At 49.7% G+C, this 24,633-nt stretch overlaps 1 protein-coding gene across 1 annotated transcript in view; it reads right to left on the bottom strand.

Moving 5' to 3' along the window:
- DYNC1I1 (dynein cytoplasmic 1 intermediate chain 1) overlaps nt 1-24,633 on the bottom strand; it is a 171,561-nt gene that overhangs the window by 17,093 nt on the left and 129,835 nt on the right. Inside the window, exon 14 of the mRNA XM_072650748.1 lies at nt 23,862-24,006. Coding sequence (XP_072506849.1) covers nt 23,862-24,006 — 145 coding nt within the window. The remainder of the gene's footprint in view (nt 1-23,861; nt 24,007-24,633) is intronic.

The raw sequence follows: 24,633 nt of genomic DNA, 5'->3' as shown, positions 1-24,633 counted from the left end.
GAGTGACAGATAGTGACACACTCATTCACCCGGGTACACCCACCAGGGCACACACACGGGCACCCCCTCCCCCCCAGACTCGCTGGCGCTGGCGCCGCCCCGGGCCCCCAGACCGTCTGGACGAGTCTAATTAAAAACTTTGCACGTTTACAAAGCGCCATAAAACTTCCCCAGATGAAAGTCCCGGCCGGGCCCCCGGGGGGGGGGGGGGAGGGGGGGGGCGGAGAGGTGGGGGCGATGAGGGTGATGGGACATACAGGCGGGGGGGGAAATGGGGGGAACAGGGGCTTAATGTGCCTAGGAGCAAGCCAGCGAGACAACGGAGGAGGGACCGAGAGAGGGATGGGGAAGGAGCGGACTGGGGGAGGCAGAGAGGGAGCTCAGGGGAATTTGCGAGGGATGTCATTGGCGGGAGGGAGTCAGTACTTGGGAAGCCAGAACCAGAGAGGAACGCTAAGGCACCTGGGGGACTAGGAGGATGAAGGAGAGCTGTGGGCTCCGGGTTGGGGGCATTCCTGTGGGGACACCTCTCCCCCCGCCCCCCATCCTCCTCCCTGGCAGGGCTGGGCTAGGGAAGGCTCGGCTTCGGATCCCTCGAACCGGGGAAGGTGGGAGGCGCCTGCCCCCCAGCGGCCACTCGAGCCTCCTGCGCTTCGGGCTGGATCAGCTCAGTGGGGTGGAGAGGGAGGAGGGGAGGAGGGAAGGGGCTCCCGAGAGCCCGAACGGGGCCAAGGCGGCCTCCCCCAGGCCCCACATTCCGCGCCGATCTCTGTCTCGGGTTCCCTCTGCCATCCCTGTCCCCCCACACCCCGGGCCTTGGCATTTTCACACCCTGTAGCCGGGAGTCCGAAGAAGTTTTCCAGAGCCCTTTCAGGGCACCTCTTGGCCCCAGTGCCCGGCCCAGCGTGCAGTCGCATAGGAGGCAGGGGGGAAATGGCCCAGCCTGCCAGAGTAATTGGACCACATGCATTATTCATCCTGCGCCGCCCTCCTCTGTGGCAGCCGCGTGCCGTCTAATTTCTGCATAATGACTTTACTAATCCCTGATCAATTAATGGAAAATGAAATTTAAATGATAATGAAAACCCCTGAGAGAAAAGAAATTAAGTCTTCTTCTCTCCGGTGACAGAAAGCTAAACAATAGGGTCTTCCTTGGGCTGTGAGCAGCCGCCCACCTCCTTCCCTGGGCACCCCGTCGCTCAGAAAGTTGGCCGGTCCGGGGCCCCAAGCTCTAGTCTCAACAACAGTCGACCACCGCGTATGCCTGGCCCCGCTTGCTACAATCTTGCTCTCCTCCCGAAGACCCCTACGGATGGAGAGGAGCCAGCCGACCTCGCAGCCAGCTCCGACTGGAGGGGAGCCTGCCGGCAAGGCACGCAAAACACCCAGAATTGTGGGTCCCCCTGCCACCTGGACTCTGACTCACCCAATAGGATCACTCTCTTAACCAGGCTCAGGAACTGGACCAACATTTAGCGGAGCCTGAGGGAATAAGGCCTCGGACACAGAATTCAATGATCGAGAACGCTGGTCTCACCTTCCCTAGCCGACTAACGCTCACTCGTCCCCAGTGATCTCTTAACCATCAAACCTAATGACCTTTTCCCAGTCCTCCTACTTGCTGACCTCATTGCAACCTCTCCTGGAGACTCGTGACTCTCACGGTTCTTCTCCTACCTTCCTGACCACTCCTTATGGGCCTCCTTTGTTGGTTCTTCCGCCTGATCTTTCCAGTAACACTGGAGTGTTTCTGTGTTCGGTCTTGGCTCCTGTCCTCTTCTCCCACATGGCTTCACTCAGCATGCCTGTGGCCTACAACCAGCCTCAGGCTCTCTCCTGAGCTGCAGTCCTGAATCACCACATGCCTCTTGGAGGCACCTACCTGAATGCCTTGTTGGATTTCAGACTTGGCAGTCCAGCACTTACCTAGGTGACTTTCTTCCCTCTTCCCACCTTCACTACTACTTTTCAAGACTGCAGCCTCCTTGTTTATCATCTTTGATTCCTCTCTCTTCACAAGCCACATACTTCCAATCAATGGATGAGTCTGGTCCTGCTTGCCTCCCCATCCCCTTCTCTTCATCACCAAGTCACCAATACCCTCCCCTGTCACCCCATGCCTCAAGTCTCCCCAGCCCAGTGCAGACTCCATTCAGATGCCAACTCGATGTTTCTAAAGGACAGGGGCCTGACCACATCACACATACCCCCACTCAGCAAATTCCAGGGGCTTCCTTTCACCAATACAAAAAGATGGTATTGAAAGCTCTTCCTAACCTAATCTGTCTGGCTTTCCAGGCTTACTAGACTCCCTTTTTGGCATGTCTTCAGACCCTCTCCTCCAGGGCACCCCCAGGCTCTTGGCCTTGGCACTTGGAAGGCTCTCTCTTCTTGCCTCCTACTATTGGTTTCCTACTTCTTTCCCTCCCAGCTCCCTTCCCCTCCCTCTCTGAGAGGAATTCCCACTTACACTGTACGTGATTCTATTACATAGCCTGTGGTGTCTCTTATTCAGTTTTGATCTCCTTGAGGGTATGGACTGGAATAGCAATAATCAGACTATGTGCCAGGCACTTAATACACATTCTCTCATTTGCTCCCCAAAACAGTTTAAGGAAACTGAGGCAAAAGTTACCTAGTAAGTGTCTAAGGCTAGATTTGAACTCAAGGTTCCTACCTCCAGACACAGCTCTGTGCCCACCCTTTGCTTTTCTTTGCATTTGAAGACCCTGTGCTTGGCATAGAGCAGACATTCAATCGATGTTGGGTGACTGGTTGACCACCTACTGCCTGATCAACAGTTGGGTCTGGGTGTGTCAGAACCAGTCCCCTCCTCTCAAGGCAATTGCAGACTCTTGGGTTGGGATGCCCCCCCCCCCCCCACACACAAAGTCTAAACACGATGAATGCAAGTGGGAGAAGGTGCACTGTGAGCCCAGGGGTCCAGAGAAGGCATTATGGAAGAGGGATTGCGAGCTTGAGGCATGAGACCCAGTCTCTGCAAAGGCAGCGAGTTGGGAGATGGAGGGTCATGGGTGAAAAATGGCAAGTTAGTCTGGGCTAAAAGGACTGCCAAGGAGAGTCTGGAGAAGTAGCCCCAGGGAGCCTTGACATGCTCAACAGAGGGGGAATTGGGAGTCAGTGCAGGTGATTGAGCAGAACAGTTTCTTGGCCAGGCCTTTGCATTAGGAAGAACACTTTAGCAGCAAGGTGGAGGATGGATTAGAGAGAGGAGAACCTTGGCCAGCCCCATGACCCTGGGCCAGTCACTGCAGCTCAGACTGCCTCAGTTTCCCCACCCATAAAATCGAGGTAATAACAGGGGTGTTGTGAGGATCCAATGAGATGATAATTGTGAAGTTCCTGGCACATAATGGGTCCATATGAAAGAGCATTATTATAAATACTGTTGAAGGAGTGAGCCGACCAGCAGGCCGAGGTGATGGGGTCTCATCCAGGGCAGCTGTGGGAGCTTTCTCTCTTTTCATCACTTTGACATCTCCACCTTCTGGCCTGCCTGACTTCCCTCCAGTTCCAGCCCAAATTCCACCTTCTCCAGGAAGCCTTCTGGGATTGCCCTTCATGCCAGAGCTGCTGCCCTCCAATTTCTCTTGTCTGATTGGGTCCCATCTGACATATTTAAGAGCACTTTGCTTGTGATTTCTCCCCAAGTTAGACCTGGAGCTCCTGGAGGTCAGGGACTGCCTTTTACCTTTCTTTGTATCCTCTGTACCTAACCCAGCGTGTGGCACATAGTAGGTGCGTAATTGATGCTTGGTGACTGACCAAATGTCAGTCTTTGCCTTACCTCTTCTCAGGGTACCCATATCTCCCGTAACTGAGATCACTTTGCTCTTGCCTTATGCTGGGGACAAAGTGATCATAACCCCAAGGGTCTGTGAAACTTTCAGAGCTGGTCAGGCTACATTCCTTGGTGGCGCACCCCAGTGGCTGATGCTAGACTAGCCTCTGGCCTGACCACAATTGGATTCTTTTACTGATCATATGCATTTTCCCAGAGAGATTTTCTGCCTTCATTATTTTTCATTTCCCCCACAGACTGCATGCTTGCCCTAAATGACAAGATTAAACCACTGAGATTGTGAAATAGTTAAGATTTTCAAAGTTACATCTGAAGCCCTGCTCATGATGGGCCAGATTAAGATGGAATCCCATCCCCTCTCCCTCCCAATCTAGGACATTTCTGAGCTCACCTGAGTCCTAGCCTCCTCTGGGCCCCTCCTCCTGCTGCTGCTTTGGGGGCCTGGACATCTGGCCGATGGAGGAGGGACAGAGTCTCCCCATGGTCCCATGGAAGGCCCCCCCTCCTGTGATGTGTTCACTGCACTGTGGGAGGCATAGAAGCTTCTCAAGTGTAGATATTTGTGCTCCAAAATGCCCAGTGTTTCCTGGCAACAAACCTCAGGAGGGTTCCTTGACTTTTTACCCAAGACTGGGTGTTTTTCAAAACAGTCTAAACTAAGCCGACAGACAGGATGGGGCACAGTGCTGCTGTGGTCTTGTGGGATACCCAGCTGATGACCTGGTATCAGGGAAGGAAAGAGGGGGTGCCATCTGCTTCTGACACAGTAAGGATGTCCACAGCACCCCTCTCTGCTGCCAAGGAGGACAAGCCCCTTACATGGCGCCAGTGAGGCATCCTGGACATCCCCTGCTCAGCTCATGGACAGAGCAGCCTCAGTAGTGTGGCCTGAGACCAGCAGTGGCTAGCCTCCTCCCAGACTGGCCCTCTGCCCTTAACTGGTCAGATCAGTTTAGTTCAATGAGATGGTGGAACAGGGCAGTGTCTGGACATTTCCAGGGGCCTTCAAGGCCTGTTGCCTTTCTGCTGTATCTGAGAACATAGCAAGGTTGTCTTCACTCCACAAACATTCCAGGGACTTGCATCCTAGTTGGGCATTTCTAGTTGGGCCTGGAGGCCAGGAGATGTAACCTTGAAAGGGCATCTTGAGGAAAGGTGGTCAAAGTCCAGACTGGACACTGGAGGGGGGAAGTTTTGATTCAGAAAGCATTTTGGGCACAGGAATCCAGGTGTGGGACAAAAGCAAGCACTCTTTTCCTCTCTTTCTCCTCCTGTTCTCCTTCCCCCCAGCCTGCTGAGCTCCCTTCCAGAGAACAGGCCTTTGGGGATTTTCCCCTTAAAATGCCTCCTATTTCAGACTCCTTGGGCAGGCCCGGAAGGTGGCGTCTTGAAGGCCAGAGAGCAAGCAGAGTGCTAGAAATTCAGACCCTGTCCCAGACACAGCAACCCACCGCACACCTGCCCAGAGGTTGGCTCAGCCTCCAAGGCTCTCAAAGCAGAGGTAGAAATGAATGTTTCCTTTCCTTTCTGTGAGGTGAGGGACTTCTGACTTTCCTTATGGACAGATAAAGAAGGCTCCCTCAGAAAAAGACTATGCCCAACAGCCAGGGCAGAACCCCTGAACAGCTGGCCTTCCCAAATGCTATCTGGTTTTTCTGCCAACCAACAAATGCTCATGGGAGGAAGACTGAATCAACAGGGTGGAGCGGAGAGAGACAGACAGGGAGACAAAGGGAGAGAGAAGGATAGGAGAGACTGCAGCTTCTGAGTCCCTTAACACCATTTCTGTAGCAACAAAAGGGAGATGGAGGCCCAGAACAGGTGCCTCTGAGGCCTCTGGTCCTGATCAGGGACTTCTACTTCTGTCACCTGTTGAGGTTGGTCATTTCCCTTCTGGGAAAGCTGCCTCCTTGCTAGGAAAGTGGAGCCTCAGTCCACCTCCAGGGCAAAGAAAACAAGGAGAAAGCCTCTTCCACACATCAGCTGTCCCCTTCTCCCTCCCTGCCCCCCATCACACCCAGTCCCTTTTTCTCCAAGCTAAACAAGGTCCTCTGAAGCCACACACTCCAGGCCCTTCTCCATCCCTGTAGCACCCCTCTGAATATCTTCCCTAAAACGCTGCCCCCTGAACTCCAGGACTGAGTCTAAGCCTCCAGAGGAACAAGATATGGCGAGGGCCCAGGACAGAGAGAGACCTCCGTATTGGTCCCATCAGCCTTCCTGACCGTTCACAAAGCACTATTGATCCCTCAAGCTGCCAGTGTGAGACATGAGGGAGGAAACTGATCCTTCGCACAGTGAGCCCTCACCTGGACTCCCTGAGTTAAGAAGGACATTGTCAAACTATCGAGGGGTCAGGGGAAGGGGGCCTAGGGCCTGGAGTCTGTCATGAAGGATGGCTGGGGGTCTGGGGGCTGGAGAGGGGGTAGCAGCCACCTTGGAGCATCTGCAGACCTGAATAGGGCCCTGGAGGGCAGAAGCAGGAGCAGTGAAGAAGGCCAGGGGACACAGGTCAGAGGTTGGACCTTCCTAGCCTTTGGAGCTTCCTAAAGAGGAAGGGGCTACCTCGTGGTGCTCAGCTTTCCTTCTTGGAGCTCTCCAAGAGGGTCAGATAAGTCTGTTTGGTGTCTGCTTCTCTGGGTACTTCTTTTACCAGGCAGAAAGGAAGCTTCTTGAGGGCAGGGAATGCCTCCCTCTTGGATTTGAATCCCCAGGACAGAGCCCAGCTCCAGACACATAGTAGGTTCTTTACACAGCCATGCTGCTGGATTGCAGAGGAGCACTTAAGAACACATTTCCTGATGGACAAGTGTCTTCCCCCAATTCAGGTCAGTCCTATTGCCCACCTCCTGGACCCTCATGAGGGGGTGCAGACAGCCCAGCCTATGGTGTCCCCTGGCATGGCACAGACACAGCAGGGAGGGGCTTGAGGAGGGTCAGGCAGCCCAGGCCTATGGTGTCCCCGGACCTGGCACAGATGCAGCAGGGAGGGGGATTTCAGGGGCCCAAGCCTCCCTCGGGGGACTTTCTGCTCTCGGTTGCTTCCTAAGCACACTCTGGAACCCACATAAAAGGTTGTCTTCTCTCGGATTTCTGTTTCCCGTTGACGTTTTGCTTATTTGCATGGGAGAAGCCTCCTTAATCCAGGAGGCGCCGAAGAGAAAGAAGTTAATTATCTCTATCAAAGAATGTACCCTATTAAACAGGCTTTGACTGGCGTTGGCCCGTAAATGTGGGGAACGGTCTGGGGGCCTGCTCTGCCCAGGGGTCTGCCATCAGCCGCCTTGAGCTGAAGCCTGGGCTTCCTCCAGCCCCAGGCTTGCCCCAGGCATTGCTGGCCAGCCACCCAGCCTGAGGGAGAGTGGGCTGCTCCACGTGGCCTGTCCAGCATAGGACTTAGGCTGGCACAGGATGTCCAGGGGCCCTTCCTGGAAGGGCCTGCCCCAGGCCACCTCCTCTGCAGTTTAGACCCCGCAGCTCCCTGAATGCTGCTCAAGATCTGGTCAGCGGCCAGTCTGGGTGGCTCACAGACCCTCATACCCACCAGCCTCCATTTCTCTGTTTGGTGAGTGTAGGGATGGTGGAGGGGAAGGAAATACTCTATTCCATTTCTTTAGACATCAGAGTGGAAAATCCTGGTGTGAAAAAGGTGGGCCTTTGCTTCACAGAAAAGTCCTGAGCCTTTTCCCCAAGTCCATCCATCCTGCCCTCCTCTCCTCTCCCTTTGGCCAAGTTCGAATGCAGTCAACCATCTCTCAGCATGGGCTAACGCGTTCAAAAGATAGTCACCAAGGGACCCGCCACAGGGATCTTTTTCTCCTGCCATTGGACATCATGAATCTGGAAGGGAACGTGACACCGTACAACCCTTTCTCCACTCGATCCAGTTCATGCTCAAGTCACGGTCGTGTCCATGATGTCACTGGTTTTCTTCAGAAAGGGAGAATGAACCACGACAGAGGTTGTCCATCTAACTGCATCTCCTAGCCTGATCAATGGGTGCCATTCATCCACTTGACTCTTCTGAATCCTCATGGGTCACAGAGGAGGCCCTTTGATGCTCTGGGGCTGGAGGACCTCATCATCCACAGGAAATTCCTGCTTGGCTGTGCTGATGGCCAGCCCCTCAGATGTGAGTAATCACAGAGCTCTGGAATATGTGTTGTCTGTTCCATGTTTCATGGATTCTTGATTCCACAGCATGATTGAGACTTTGTTGGTGGGGTGGGGAAAGGGCATCTTGTGGGACTCTACAGACGGGATCTGCATGTCCCTTCATTCTTCATCACGGAGGCCCTCAAAGCACAGGGAGAGATCTGGTGGCAATGGGAAAGGAGAACTCTAGGCTAGTACCCAGTGGTGTTCTCTCAAGCTCTGTGGAGGATAATGATGAAGACTAGGGTTTTTGACATGGGGCCCCCTACCCTCCTTCAGACACTGTTCCAGAATTGTGAAAGAGGCATGGAAAGAATGTCATCCAAGAGATGTGGGGCTGGAAACGATGAAGGCCAGTCACATGGTGAGAGTAGGATGATGGGGAGGATGAGCAACAGTGGTGGGCTCTGGAAATCTATACAATGCTGACAGGAGGACAGCAAGACCCCTCAAGCCCCACCCAGGCATGTATCCTAAGGAAGACAAAGCTGGAAAAGACCTAAATTTAGAAAGGGGCCTTGGGAACCTGAGGAAGGCGGTTTTAGGATAAATAAAAGGTGCCCCACATTACAGGTCCTGGGGGATGGGGGACCCTCCTAGTCTTCGAGTCGGGGAGAATGAGCCTGGCCCCTGGTCCATCCTGCACAGTCCCAGGTCTGCCTGTGTCATCTCCAAGCCTAAGAAGCTTCAGGGTCTTCCTATTGATTCTGAGACGTCAGACCAAAACATATGATTATATTTGTATATAAAATTATATCCCATTGTGTCATATGGTCCACTTTGCTTGGCATTCAAAGCCCTTTGCCCTGAGACCCCCTGACCAGTCTCACTGCACATTTCCCTACACCTCTTAAAATTCTCAGCTTTCCCAGGGACTCAGGTAAGTGTTATTTCCCTCCAGAGGCCTTTCCTGACCTCCACCCTCACCCCACTGGTATTGTGTACCTGCTGTATACAGCTAGGTGGTGTAGTAGAGAGAGAGCTTGGCCTGGAGTCAGGGAGAGGAGTTCAAATCTAGTCTCAGACATTGACTGCCTGTGACCTTGGGCAAGTTCTTTAGACATAGTCCTTTAGACTCTGTCTGTCTCAGTTTCTTTAACTGTAAAAGAGGGGTGATAAGGGCACCTATCTCTGAGGGATGGGATGAGGAACATATGAGATGACATTTGTACAGTGCTGAATTTAGAAGCCAGTACACAGTAGGTGCTCAATCAGTGGTTGTTTTTTTTCTCCCTCCTAGTGGAATAGAAGCTCTCTCAGGGCAGAGACCTGTTCTTTTTTGTCTATCTCCAGTGCTTATCATGGTGCTTGGCACAGACCATACCCACTGAATGACTTAACCTAAATATTCCTGGCAGAATCTTTTTTGTGGTAGCAAAAAAAAAAAAAAATGGGGCCCATTAATTGGAGAAAAGCTGGACCAGTGTCATGGATTGTCATTGAATGCTAAGGCTCGAGAGGATTCAGAGTGAAAGATGTTGGGGGAGGTGGAATGAAGACAGTGTGGACAGTGGCCCCCACAACACAAGTGAAGCCAGAGTAGGGCAACAGGGCCTGGCTGGGTCTGAGAGGAGGGAAGGGGGCATCCCACTATCCATCCCTCCCCACTGTGGACACACTCTCCCAAGCGTCCAGGAAAGCTCATCTTGTCTCCTTAATGAGGTGACTCGACCAGAAGGGAAGGGAATTTCAGGACGTTGGCTACTCTCGGATGGGCACCACATTGTACAGACATATTCAGCACCTCGTATCTGGAGGCGTCACAGATGGCCAGCGAGCCAGTGAGTGAGTGCTGGGGTTGGGCCAGGCGGCTCCGAGACCTTCCAGTAGAGATATTAGGGGCTGAAAGCATGAAGACTCAGTGGCTGTATCCCAGTAGCCAGAGGATGGGGCTTGGGGCCTGAGAAGGAAGGGAAGGAAGCAGCAGAATCCGAGGAGTCTGGAGCTAACGCCGGGACTACATTCTTGCGGTTGATTTCAAAGTCAGTCAGAGTCTTCTCCCTGGGTGAGCTTAGGTGATCGGAGCCAAGAGAGGAAGGAATGTGGCAATGGGGACAGGTGGTGTGTTGGCTGGGAGGGCTGTGAGTAGGGTTGGGAGAGAAGGAGCAAAGAGGTCACAGGAAGAAAACCCAGGGATTGAAGCAGCCGTGGGATGGGGCTCAGGAAAGGCTGGATGGGGCTAGACATAGCAGGAGCCTTGACTCTCCTGCCAGGGTCACCAGCAGCGAAGCCTCCCAGTTTCTGGTGTTCAGTCTGGGGTGGGGGGGTGGGGAAGGACAGGGGTCAGTGTATCTTGCCCTGTGATAGGAAATGCCACGTCACTGGGCACTATTCAGCCTGCTCTGAGGATCTTTTCCTTGGAAACCCAGTTTCCTCAGGAATTTACCACATGGGTCACCGAAGACCTTCCATTGGGGAGCAGCTATGCTTGCCCTGGGGTCCGCTGCAGACTCACCTCGGGAGAGGAGCCCCAAAGGGAGAGATCCCTGAGGTTGGTATGGTCAGGAAGGCTCCCTGGAGAAGAAGGGAGGGGATTGGAAAGGTCAGGGAGCCAAGCATGAAAGGTCAGTGGTCCTAGGCAGATAAGGAAGTGGGAGCTCCGAGGGTCACAGTCATCACAGTCTCATCTCATATGGACAAAAGAATGGTTCAACAAAACAAATGGCCAGAAGTTCTCACGAGAAAATTAAGATTCCCCCCCGCCCCAAGTCAAGCACCGATAGCATTTTTAAAAATCAAAGACCAAGTGGAGTGGGGATGGGGGGTGTGTGTGTGGGGGGAGGGGATAGAGCGCCAGCACCAAGGCGTGCCAAAACCGTCCTAGGAGCCACACAGGAAGAACAATGACTTGAAGTTCAGACCCCTGGGGAATTAGAGGAAGAACGGGAGGCAGCCCAAAAATTCCTAGTGGAATTAAGGGATAAAAATGTGTGTATGGTGGGGGAGGAGGGGGGAGGGGGGAGAATTAGACAGAGTCCTAACCACGTGGTCCGAGGTCCCTTCCCCTCTCCCTCGATGATCTCAGGAGCCTAGGAGTGGAATCAGGGAAGAAATCATGAAGGGAGGGGAGAGGAGGGGAGGGATGGGGAGAGATGGACAAAACTCCATCCAATGGAGACACCCGGAGAGCAGGGCCCCAGTCAAGGGCTCCGAAAGCAAACCAAGAGAAAACAGTTGGGAAGTGGTGTAGGGGAGAAAGACCGGAGCAAACACACAGAGGAAAGTCTCAGGCTTTGGGGGTTCTGGGATGGACTGAGGCAGAAAGGGAAGGAAAACATCAATTCTCGGCGTCTCCATGTCTTCCTCTAACAAGCAGAATGGCCTGAGCCAGAACATGTGTTTATACAAAATTAAACTACATGGATTTCAATCAGAGTCCCTTCCCCAATCTGAAGAATACTTTTTAAAGATTACAAAAGAGGGTCATTGAAAAGCCCAGGGCTCCCAAAGGGTTCCCAAAGGACACTGAACCTCAAAGACTCTAAGCCTTGGTATCACTGAGTCCCTGGCAGTGTCTCCACTGTTCACAGCTACTTTCCCTGGGGACTAGTTCAACACTTGCCGTCTTTCATGTCTGCAGATGCCCTGAGTGCACCCCGTCATGGAGGGGAGGGAGATAGCCTGATATTCACTCTCTCTGCTTTCTTCCTCCCTTTCTCCCCAATTCTGAGCACAATAAGCTGTCTTCATGTTCATTCATTCATTCATTAACTCAACAAGCGCTGATTAAACACTTTGAAGTACTCTCACCAAGTTCTGGGGATACAAAGATAAAAAGTGAAAGTGATCCCTGCCTTTGTCAACACTTCGGAAACAATGTGTATGTAGACAATTGGATGCCACACTTAAGTGTGTATTTGTATGCCCATATACAAAATATAAATACACATACTGGGGGAGGGCACCAGCACCTGGAGGGATCACAATTAACTTCCTACAGAAAATGGTGCATGAGCTGATCCAGGAAGGAAGCCAAGGTGAAGAGAGGGAAGGCCTAGGTGTGGGAGATGGTGAGAAGGACAATTTGTCCCAACATAGAGAGCAGGAACATGTGAAAGGGTGGGGCTGGATGATCCCTAACAGGGGCAAAATGGTGACTGGGATGGAGTTGAAGAGGACAGGAGAGGGGTAGGGATGGGGGCAGTGATCTCTCTCTCCTAGGATCTGTGATGGAGAAAGAGATGACCTTTGCGCATTGGTTGACATGCCCTGGATCAAAGGGAAAGCTAATTTCAAAGGGTTCAGGGCTGGTGGCACAAGTATCTGGTGAACAAAGAGGATGAAGATGAAGATGGTGATGGTGATGAAGAAAATGAAGATGAGGAAGATGATGATGAAGGGAAAACAGAGGATAAGGAAGACTGATTCTCCCTGTCTCTCCTGGGCTGCATGTACAGGCATCTGCTCACAAAGCTAGAGGCTCATGCTGGGAACTCGAACTTCCTCTGTTTCCAGGCTGGAAAGCCTTAGCCCTCTCTAGGCAAGTCAACAGTCCTGCTCCCTGGGGCTTATCATAGTAATGTCTAATGTCAATCACCAATCTGATTGGTGATTGACCCACTCACTGCAGCTCAGAGATCCACCAGCCTTAGCCTCCCAAGGAGCCAGGATTATAGGCATGTCTGGTACCATGACCAGCAGCGGACTACAATTTGACATGTGAAGTAATTTCAGGAAGGCCTGGAGACTCTCAAAAATGAAGTTCTGATGAAACAAATGGATATTGTGTCAATGAATGAGGAACACGAACTGTGTGAAGGGACCAATATGGAGACACAGGGAACTCTCCACCAAACCCACCCAGCCAAGGGAAGCAAGGACAGAAACAGAGGATGAGTATCAGAGAGTGATCCAATGCTGGAAGAAATAAAACTCAGAAGGAGCTTGGTGAGGGGAGAAAAGGACTTAGGCTTGGTTTGAGTTGAGGTTGATTTGGGGGAAAGAGGAGGCTAAAGAGACTGGAACCTTCAATTACGAGGGATGGGACAGTGATAACTCCCAACAGAGGACACATACAACCTCTTGATTCTGACCTGCTTCTGCTTCCTCTGCCAGGAAGCAGGATGTCTGTATACACACTGACAGGATAAATGAGATTCACAGGGAGCTGATGCCTGTGATAAGGAGAGAATGAGGGAGCACCTGGCTGGCCTGGAAGAGTCAAAATGACTTAGACTAGATGAACAACACCCTTGGATACAGATGTAATTGGTGGCTATGATCAATAAGTCGCTGTCAGTAATATTTGTAAGATAGGAGAGATTCCAAAAGACTGGAGGAGGGAAACTAAATTGGAAGACATCAGAGCCTACAAACTCTAAGCCACAAACTTGACTTTGACCCCTGGGAAAATTCTAGAATGCTCATTAAAGAGGTGATTAATGAATATTTAGAAAGGGAAGTAGAGATTACAAAGAGTCTTCAGGGCGTTACCAAGAATGAATGAGGCTATCAAGGCTCTCTATAGTCATAGGGGAGAAAATGCTCTAAACAACTAGAGAAATGCAAATTAAAACAACTCTGAGGTACCACCTCACGCCTATTAGATTGGTTACTATGACATAAAAAGGAAAATGATGGATGTTGGAGGGGATGTGGGAAAACTGGGGCAGTAATGCAATGTTGGTGGAGTTATGAACTGATCCAACCATTTTGGAGAGCAATTTGGAACTATGCCCAAAGGGCTGCCAAACTGTTCATACCCTTTGATCCAGCAACATCATTACTAGGTCTACATCCCAAAGACATCCCCCGCAAAAGGGAAAAAGAAATATTTATTTCAACTCTTTTTTGCAGGAGCTAAGAACTGGAAATTGAGGGGACGCTCATCACTTGGGGAATGACTGAACAAGTCGTAGTCTGTGATCGTACTGGAATTCTACTATGCTATAAGCAAAGACAAGTAGGGTGATTTCACAAAAACCTGGAAACCGATGCTGAGTGAAGTGAGCAGAACCAGGAGAACATTGTACGCAGTGAAAGCATTGTTGTGCAATGATTAACTATGACAGACTTAGCTCTTCTCAGCAATACAATGATCCAAGACAATCCCAAAGGACTCAAGATGAAAAATGCTATCCAACTCCAGAGAAAGAACTGATATTGCTGAAATACAGACTGGAGCATCTTATTTTTCACTTTCTTTCATTTTTACTTTTGAGTCTTCTTGTGCAAAATGATTAGTAGGGAAATGCTTTACATAACTGCACATGTATAACCTAGATCTGGTGGCTTATTATCTCAAGAAGAGGGAAGAGGAGAGGGGGAGGGAAGGAGGCATAGAATTTGGAACTCAAACTTTAAATAAAAATTTTTTTTAAAAGAATGAATCAGGTTTACTTCCCTTTTCTGACTGAGTTACTAAAATGATAAGTCAAGGGAATGCTTACATATGGTTTATCTGGGGTTTAGCATTTAGCCAAGCAGGTAATAAAGAATCCTGGGAACAGGACTGAGAGGTGTAGATTCAGACATGCCCCAGTTGTGTGACATGGGCTGCACTTTCACTCTGTTTCCTGATCTATTAAATGGGGGTGGTACTAGTGGTACCACCTTCCTCGCAGAGTTATTGAGAAGCTCAGTGGCATGTTTGAAAGGAGAGCTATCTTAGAGTCAGGAAAACCTGGGTTCAAGCATCACCTCTCAGTCATCCCTCCTGATGTTAAAAGTCTCATAGAAGATGCTGACCACACTGGAGATGGGAGTCCCCAATGGGGGAGCTCCCTATAGCAAGGAAATCCTAGGTTTTGATCTCTCACTCCTCCCTGATTATCAGGATTATTCCAAATCAGTTGTACTCTCATTTAGCCCATGTATCACCTTGTTCACAAGAGCAGCCTGGGAGACTCTGTGGCAGAACCAGCTAAAATGTCACTCGGTGACCTTGGCAGAGCCTCCCAGAGCACAAGAGACATGATCTCTCTTCTAAAAAGCCAGGCTGACTCTTTGGCATCCCCACTTCCTTTTCTGGATCAAGGTCAAGAGCTCTCTCTTTAATGATGCCTTCTCAAGTTTTCCCCAAGGATAAAAGTTGTCATCATTGGTCTAGAGTCTGCATATTTGATTTTTGTCCTTCTTTGGAACATTGGGACAATGTCTGCCTATCTCTCTTTTTCTCCACAATCCCCCAGATCTCCCTGATGTCAATAACATCTGCCAGTCCTTTGGGTACCAAACATGTAGTTCATCTGGGCCAAGTGATCTAACTCATGGTACTCATTATATTTTCCTCAAAATGCATTTCTCCTCCAAAATTGTTTCTCTGTCAAGGGCAGGTTTGACTCTAGCACCATTAAGTACTTATTATGGGCCAGGAAGTAAGTGCAGTGCTGGTTACAACAGTCCCTTCCCTCAAAGAGCTTACCTCTGAGTTCTAGCACACCAGACACTTTTTTTTGTAGGTTTCTCCATGCTTTTGATAGATCCTTTATCTGCCCTGGCTTCCACCGTCTCCTTCAGCTCTCCTGAGTCCCTCCTCTCCTCATGCACCCACCCACTCCGCCTGTCTTTTAATCACCAAATTGGGTTGTAAAGCTCCCAGTGCATCTTCATTGTTCTCTGCAGACAATTTCCTCCTTTTCATTTAAAAGGAATTATTTCTTTGTGCTATCAGAATTTCATTATTAAGAATGTTACAATCATTCCTGTGCTGACTTTCCCTGTAAAACTTGGTTTATGTATTGCTTCCTCCCTTGTCTCTGAATCTTTCACAGATCTGCAGGATGTTGGACCATGCACACCATCCTTTGATGTCTCTTTCCTAAATTCTAAGGTGGAGAGCTCAGCCCTCACCAAGGGACTCATTGTTTTTGGCGGGCAGCCAATTCCTCCTGGCTACTGAGAAACTGATGCAGAATCAAATTTCCACCTTTACCCCGTTCTCATATGTTCCCTAAACTCAAGTTAAATTTCACCTGGACTTGGGTAGGTATTTGTGTGGGAGGGCATCATAGACTTCAAAGGAGGGTGCTGATCTAACTGCATCACCTTGTGAATACCCCTTTCTACAAACTTCTTAATTCTGTCGGTCTAAAATGATAGTCTAAGTGGGGCTCAAGTAATGACGTTACAGAATCACCCCTGATTCCTCAGGATTCCTCTGAAGCCTTAGGGGAGATGCAGCCCACATGTAAGACTTGGGGGTGGGGTGCATGCCCTTTGACCCAACAGTATCTCTTCTAGGGCTGTATCCCAAGATATGAGATTATAAAATGGGGAAAAGTCCCATATGTACAAAAATATTTATAGCAGCTCTTTTTGTGGTGACCTAGAAATTGAGGGAATGCCCATCAATTGGGGAATGACTGAACAAGTTATGGTATATGAATGTAATGGAATACTATTGTGCTATAAGAAATGATGAACAGTCAGATTTCAGAAAAACCTGGAAAGACTTATAGGAACTGATGCTGAGTGAAGTGAGCAGAACCAGGAGAACATTGTACACAGTAATAGTCGCAGTATGCCAGGACTGTTTCTGACAGACTTAGCCCTTCACAGCAATACATGGACCTAAAACATTCCCAAAGGACTCGAGGCAAAATGCCATCCACATCCAAAGAAAGAACTATGGAATCACAACGCAGAATGAAGCAGACTATTTTCTCTTGTGTTATGTTTTGTTTTGGTTTTCTCATGGTTACTCCCATTTGTTTTAATTCTTCTATGCAACATGACTAATGTGAAAATGTATTTAATAAGAATGTATATGTGGAATTTACATAAGATTGTATGCTGTCTCAGGGAGGGAGTGGGGAGAGAAGGGGAGAAAATTGAAAACGTATGGAAGTGATCATTGAAAACTGAAAACAAATAAATTAAAAAAAAAAAAGACTGGGGGTGGGATAAGCATCCTCAGAGCTTATAGAGGCTGTGCCTAGGCTAGTTCTCCACCTTCCAAAGGAAGGAACAATCAGGGAATTCTGCCCAGATGTTGTTGGCCGTTGGCAAAGGTCAGGTGCTGGATATTTCTGCAGTGACTTGGGGAGGTTCTGGGTCTCCTTTTTGAATGCCTAGCACTCAGCACCAGAGTTTCAAGAAAAGTCTGTATAGGAGTAGAAGTCATCCTTCTAGTACCTTTCCCTATCTTCTTCCACTTCCTCTTTCTGTGCAGGTGAATATTCTGAAGGTACTTTATTTCCTACCCGGAGATGGCCCTAAGTCCAGCCCTCGGGAGTGGTGAGTGTCCATTTTGTGAGGCCCCCAATCATGCTTCCCTCTCTCTGACTTTTCTCTTGTCCTCTCTTTCCCTCTTTCTTTTTCCTCCTCTCCCTTTCTCCCTCTCTCTTCTTCCCTCCTTTACTCTTATTCCTCTTCCCTCCCTCCCTCTTTCCCTCTTCTTCTCCCCTACTCAATCCCTCTCCCTGTCTCTGCTATCCATCTATTTATCTGGCTCTTAGAATTCCCGCCTCCTCTCCATGAGTAGAGCTTATTGCTATACAGTGGTATTCAACTCCTTCCCCATTCATTTCCAAAAGAAATATCCAGTTTCTTTGGAATGTGGTATACCTTTCTAGAGCCATATTAACAATAGCTACCACACAGAATTTCAGGTTTGCGAAGCTTCAGAAATAGCATCTCATTTAATTTATCTAACCCTGGGAAGTAGGGCTTATTATTACCCCCATTTTACAGATGAGGAAACTAAGGCACACCAAGGTTAGATAACTTGCCCAGGGTCACCCAGCTAGAAAGTTATCTGAGGTCATATTTGAATTTAAGTCTTCCTGACTCCAGGCTCAGCACTCTGAGATCTGGGGCATCCCCCAGCTCCCTTCCTATCACAATCATGGGTATCATCCCACTGAATCTCAGTGATAAACACAAAGTCGAATTTAACTCCTTGCATGAGTATCTCTAATTTTTCTTACTTACCACCCACATTGAGTGCATTTTTATAAATGTGGTAATCACCTCATTTCACAGATGAAGAACATCTCAGAGAGAAGAACACAATACTAAGTGTTCATATTTGAACTTGAACCCAGAGCTCCAGGCTGCAAGATCAAGGTTCTTTATGGTACTTATGGCAGGGCTCCCTCTCATATCAAAATGTGCATGTCCCTAAGATGTAATTTTTTTGAAGGTTTCCTTGTTATGCCTCCTTTACCACTTACTTGTCCCTGGGAAGGGGCTCACCTTGCCTATCCTTAGGTCCAGCTCTGTCACTAAGCACAGCCTGAGTCCACTGGAGCCATGATTCCAACTTGAGAACACCACCATAACCTCTCCAGGCTGCTCAAGGGCATACTGTGTTCTGGGTGGACTGAGTCACCCATGTGGGAACATCTCCCTCTGTTCAGCCATGTTTTAACCTAGAAATGGAAAATGGCAAGGATGGAGATGGGGGAAGGTGGGAGGGAGGGTGGGAGGGGCTGCCCACTTCAAGATCCTCTCTCATGGACCCCAGGTGAGCCTTGGAGTTCATGGGAAGGATGTGGCTGCAGCAGAGACCAGAATGCTGTTCCCTCTGTCCTTCCCCTTTCTCAAGCCCTGCTGGAGGTGGAGTTCATCTGATGTCTCCATGAGCACCCTCCTCGTATCTCTCTGATGCCTCAACCCGGCAGGGAGGGGACCCCAGGCTGTGAAAGGCTGAAGCAGCAAATATGACCTCTGGTATGTCTCACAGGAAGACACTAAAAAAGTTTTCACAAATTAAGTGATTCCTCATTAATTCAAGTACATTTGCCTTCAAGATGGTCTCATGGTATTCTAAAAACAATGTTTTAAATTGGATCACAATCCTTTCAGGCTTTGGATTTTCTAAAATCTCACTTTGCCTCTTTCCCTGTGACTATATTGGGATACAGTTCCTGACTTTTTCTCCAATTTTTCTGATTCCCCTCCCCCCCAACAGAAAGAGATGAGGCCAATGCTGTCCAGCAACCTTTCTTCCGTGTTATTAAGGCCTTACTCAGAATGGGATTGAAGGGAGAACCACACCATGCCTAGCCTGTCCAGCCCAGGTTTCACTTTCACTGGGGTATCTGAGGTATCCATCAAGAAACTTTCTCATTGGAAAAGCAATGGTGCTTTTTAATGACCCCCTGTTCGGGGAACTGAAGCAGCTATGTGGTAACCTGATGACCTTCCTAGGGCATATTTACAAGACAGAAGGGAGAACTTCCCAAGATTTGAAAACAGCACCCCACTGCCTGCTTGGAGAGATCCCTGGGGGTACCCATGACCCCATGAGAGATGCCAGTTTTAAACTGGAACTGGTAAAGTTATATTTTCTTAATCATCACCCATCAAAGGCAAGGCATTCAGAAGAGAAAAGGAGTTGGAAAGTAACTGACTAAGAAAGTGGTATCTAAGAGCAGAACTTGGCTTCTGGACAATGGCTTAAAATATACAGGACAAGGATTCCTGGTCCCAGATACCTGGTCCCCGTCTACCCCAAAAAGTAGACCCGGAGGCATGTGGTATGAAGGTGTCTTAGAAATTGATCAGAAGCTAGAAAGGGCAGAGAAGACCTATTTTATCCCCCAAGCCAGAAGCCATGGAGAGCAGATGAGAGAATAGAAGTTGAGACACCTAGAAGGTCTTAGGAGACAAAAAGAAAAAACAAACAAACAAGAAAGGAACTGGTAGTAAAATGCCTTGCCTCAAGGATGTCTACATGAATGTGCAAAGTTTAAGCCACAAGCAAGAGAATCTGGAGGAGGAAAACTTGACCTCATGGTGATCACTGAGCCTTGGGAGGCCATGGGGCATACTTCATTCCCAAGGAGCAGGATCATGTCAGGAAATCCAGGACCCAGAGCATGGTGGAGAACATTTAGGTGGAAGGTAATAGAGGGAGAAACAGAGGAATTTTATCATTGGAGCATACTACAACCAACCTAGACAGAAGAAGATGAGAAATCTGGGCAACAGATCCCAACAGATCCCATTGCCTTGGCCAAGAGGCAAATTGTAGCAAAGATGGGTGACTTCAGTTATCCAGACATCTACTAGAAGGCACTGTCTGTCTGTTCATCTCTCCATCCGCCAGTTTTCTCAGTCTCTTTTCCATTTCTCCGTTCCTCTGTGCAATGTTTCTGTCTTGTCTCTGTCTCTCCTCTGTCTCTGTCTCTGTCTCTGTGTCTCTGTCTTTGTCTCTCCCTCCCAAAAGTAGATCAGCTCATAGCTTCTTTTTATCTTCAGGGATATTGAATATGAAGAAGAAGAGACTTAGGGGAATATTTCAATTCAATAAACATTTATTAAGTGCCCACTGTGTGCCAGAGATTGGGACAATTTCTAGGGGTGTAAATAAGAAAAAGGAGTTTCTTCTCTCAAGGAGATCACAATCTAATGGGGAAGGGGAGGACGATATACCAAAAGAGGCTGAAAGAGGGTGCCCAGCAAAGGGTAGCCTGTGCCAGTGACACCAAGCAGCACTGCTCTTAGAACACGGAGTCACCTGGATGGTTCTGAGCCCTCTCTCAAAGGAGGTTTGGGGAAGAGTTTATTCCCTCGCTCTCCAGATCTCCAGTCAGAGCTAAGAGTGAAATGAGATGCCGGAGAAGGTGCCCAGTCGGGGTGCAGGGCGGTGAGATCTGGGATGACGGAGGAGCGTAGCGTGGAGGGCAGGATGTTGCTATAATGGACACCAAGAGCCACAGAAGGAAGATGAAGGCAGAGAAAGTAAACTTGTTCCGTTTGGTCCGAGAAGGACAGACCAGGGGAGTGCTGGTAAATATTTAAAAATTGGCTCTCCAGAAGGAAACAGAAATATGTGCAGAACACGCTTTAACGTTTGATCGGCAATATGGACATCTCCATCACCTCCCTAAGTCTGGACAATCAGCAAAAGAATCTGTAGCTTTGCCGATCTAAACACGGTTTTCTCAGGCTGGTTCGAGCTGACTCCAGCACACTCCTGGGGGGGGGGGCGGTGCGGCGAGGCTGGATGTTAGAAAGAACCCCTCCCCCCATGCGCTGCCTCAGGAAGGGGTCGTCTGCCCCCGCCTCCCCCTGTGGAGGTCTTTGGATTGAGGCTGTGGGGACGATTGTGGTAGGGAGTCCCTCCAGGACATGGGATGGGCTTACTTGATCCCTGAGGGTCCATCTGCCTCTCCCACTGGACCCTCTGTGAGCCAGGGCTCCCACTGTCCCAGTTTTACTTCTGTGAAAATGAAGGGGAGTCAGAGAACTTCGTCGCTAGCTAGACAACGTTGGAAGCGCCATTAGAGCCCGGGTGTTCCTGACTTCCAAAGTGGAAACACGATACTATGGCAGTTCACATCCCTAAAACTAGGTCAATGATAAGTTCCGCCCCCCCCCCCCCCCTCCATTTTTAATGGCAGGCCCCATTTGGTTCGGGCTCCGCGACTTCCGTGATACTGGCGCTTGGGAGTGGGATGACTCGACGCTGCCTCTACTCCCCTTCCCCTCTTTGCCTGGCGTCCTCTCCATGTGCTGAGCCTCGCAACGACCACACGGAGAAAGCCCGTGGTGAGCTCACCATCCGGCTCTGCCTCGCCCCAGGCAGGCCACTTCCTTTGTCTGGACTCAGTTTCCTTCTCTGTGAAATTGGAATTGAAGTCTCTCAGTCTCCGCCCAGTCTCACGAGTTCGTCACTGAGCGGGAGTCGGGAATCAGAGCGGGAGCAAGTTAAGGGAGGTGCTGGCTTTGGTTTAGGCTGGGTCTGACTGCGGTACCACCACAGGGTGGGACACAGGGTTCAAGACACCGGACACCCTGAGGTCGATAATAATGAGTAAGACCTGAGGAGTTATTGGAATGATGGGATCAGGAAGGAGGACCGACGGAGCAAGCCAAGAGCTAGTGCGTCCCCCGTAGTAGCATCGAAGAACAAGACAGCCACTGAGGCTCTGTCCATGGTGGCCTGGTGAAGTGTGTGGGGGGACTAGCGTGCATTTATTAAGCACATACTGTTTTTCAGGGCAGAAGGTGTGACCTTTCCCTTGAGGTGTGAAAATTCTCCTTAGAGAGCAACGACTGGAATACACTGAAAACAGAAGCCAGAGCAGAGTTCTGTTCATTGGAATTGGCACAGGCAGGCATGGCCACACGGGCACTCTTGTGTCCCCAAACAGGGCAGCAGCTTCTTGATCAAAGGGCAGACCACAGTCTCTGTGCTCCTTCATGCTACTTCACTGCTGGGAATGAGGGAGCACTAATGGGGGGTGGAGAGGGCCAGCAGGCAGTCACAGCAGGGAGCACTTCAGTGACCATCAAGGCCAGGGGTTCCCATCCTCATCCAGATGCCCGAGGGCTGCAAGAGGATTCTCAAGGGCCCCGACAATATTGGTAAAGAGCTATAACGTCCTACTGATATCTGCTTATCTATTTTATTTCCTATTTACATGTCTGGTCAGCGCTAGATAGATTTCCTTTTGTACTGAGCAGGGAATATGGGCAGCCTCAGAGAAACCCAGTGGGGTCTCAGAGCTGAAAGAGGTTGGAAACCCGTGGTCTGGTCTAACCCACAACCGAACAAGACTTCCCATGTTGACATCCCTAATAAAGGGGATGTCTCTGATCTCTGTCCAAGGGACTCCAGCGAGAAGTTGTTGGGAGGATCAATGAGATAATATTCATTAAGTGCTTGGCAGGGTTCCTGGCACATAGTAGGTTTGTTTCTTTCCTTTTCAGTCCCTAGGCATCCCCTCCCACTTTAGGATACCTCTCATTGATTCTCTTTGATCATCTCCTCCCCCTAGACTTTTGGGATGCCATCTCTCCTGGCTCTCCTACCTAGCTGAGAGGTCAGCTTGCAGGACCTTCACTCAAGGTGAGTGGACCCAAGGGCTCAGTGCTGGGGCCTCTCCTCTTTTCCCTGTTTCACTCAGTGATCTTATCAACTCACATGGATTCAATCACCATTTCTCTACTGATGCTTCTCCATTCTATTTACCCAGCCTCAACCTCTCTATTGTTGGACATCTTGAACAAGATGTCCCATAGACATCTGAGGCTCAACATGGCCAGAATAGAACTTATTCTTTTTCCTCCCAAACTTTCCCCAGTTCTGAACTTCTTCATTCCTGTTGAGATTACCACCATAACATCCTCCAGGCTTGAAACCTAGAAGTCAGCCTGCACTCCTCACTCTCACTCCACTCCCCAGATCCAAAATGGTACTATGACGTGGTGACATCACCTTTGTAGTACCTCCTGAATATGGCCCCTTCTGTCCTCTGACATGGTCCCCCACCTTGTACAGGCCCTCACTCCTGGCCTGTTGAAGTAGCTGCTGAGGGGGTCTGCCTGCTTCAGGTCTCTCCCCACTCCAATCCATCCTCCTTCAGCCACTAAAGTGATTTTCCTAAAACACAGGATTGACCATGTCCCTCCCTGCTCAAGAAGCCCTTCATGACCTGCCCCCTCCTCCCTTTCCTGGCTTCTTACATCTCACTCTTCTCCATGTCCTCCTGGACCCAGTGCCCTGCCCTCCGCTAGCTCTTTGGCCCTCCCCAGACCTGGAGGTCCTCCCTGGCACCTTTTCCAGGAAGCCTTCCCAGTCCTGCTTAGTTCTAGTGTCTCCTCTCCATCTATTGCTCCCCCCGCCCCCATTTATCCTGTCTAGAGAGTGTTTGTCTGGAGAACTTTACACATTCTTTCCCTTAGTCTGAGCTCCTCCTCTGGAGGGTTCACTTCTGCCTTTCTTTCTATCTCCAAGGCTTAGCTCAAGGCCTGGCGCTTAGTAGGGGCTTAATAAATATTTGTGCACTGACTAACACACTGTGAAGGGTATACTTGGCAATTAAGAGTCATGGAATGTGTCTTGTCCTGGGAAAAGCCCCTGTGGACTCACAGGGATTTGTGATGGGCCTCCCACGTGTCTGAGACGCTAGCAGGTAGAGCAGAGAGAGCTTCAACATTCCCAGCTTACCTCGGCAGCATGTCACAGTTTCAATCAGAGAATTCTTACCTTGGTGCTCCACAGCTTGACTGTCCAGTCGAATGACGAGGTGACAAAGAGGTGGGAAAAATCGATGGGACCCACAGCCATGTGGCAGTTGATTCCTGTCACTGGTCCTTGGTGTCCCTCAAAGACCTCCCCAATGCCAGCCTTGCTGCAGGAAGACCACAGGACACAAGCTCAGCAGATGTCTTTAAAACCAAGATTTCCCTTGCATCTCTCCCTCAAAGCTGACTCCTGCCCTGGAGGTCAAAACACCTTCTTCCTCTTCTCCATGCTGGGTAAAAATCTAGGGATGAAGCCTACACAGAGAATGGCATAGGGAGGGAGTAGTACTGTTTCATGAAGGGGCCTGGAGCATGGAGGGGAGAAAAAAGGAAGGAAGAAAAGAAGGAAGAAAGGGAGGAAGGGAGGGAGGGCGGAAGAATAGAAAAACAGCAGTCTTTTCCTCTTAAAGAGAATGAGTTCATTTGGAAGCTGGCCAGGGGCTAATGAAATGCCACCTATTGAAAGAGCTCCAGGCACTCTGGCACTGATTCCAGCCATCTCCTCTGATGCCAGAGTGTCCCTGCAATCATGTGTAATTAAAAGGAGTCTCAAAATGGTGCCAGGAATAAGATATTTCAGAAGCTGGTGTGTGGATGGCCCTGAACATGGCAGATCTGCCAGGCAGGGGAACATTCCCTTCCTACGTCACTATTCTGAGGAGGGCTCCTGGGCTGCCAGCAGGTATCCAGGTCAGCATGGAGGTCACACCTGGGTGGTGCCAGAACCCGAGAAC

Source organism: Notamacropus eugenii, chromosome 3 (genome assembly GCF_028372415.1).
Source record: "Notamacropus eugenii isolate mMacEug1 chromosome 3, mMacEug1.pri_v2, whole genome shotgun sequence".
Taxonomy (NCBI): domain Eukaryota; kingdom Metazoa; phylum Chordata; class Mammalia; order Diprotodontia; family Macropodidae; genus Notamacropus; species Notamacropus eugenii.
This window is presented reverse-complemented; position numbering and strand designations above follow the sequence as displayed.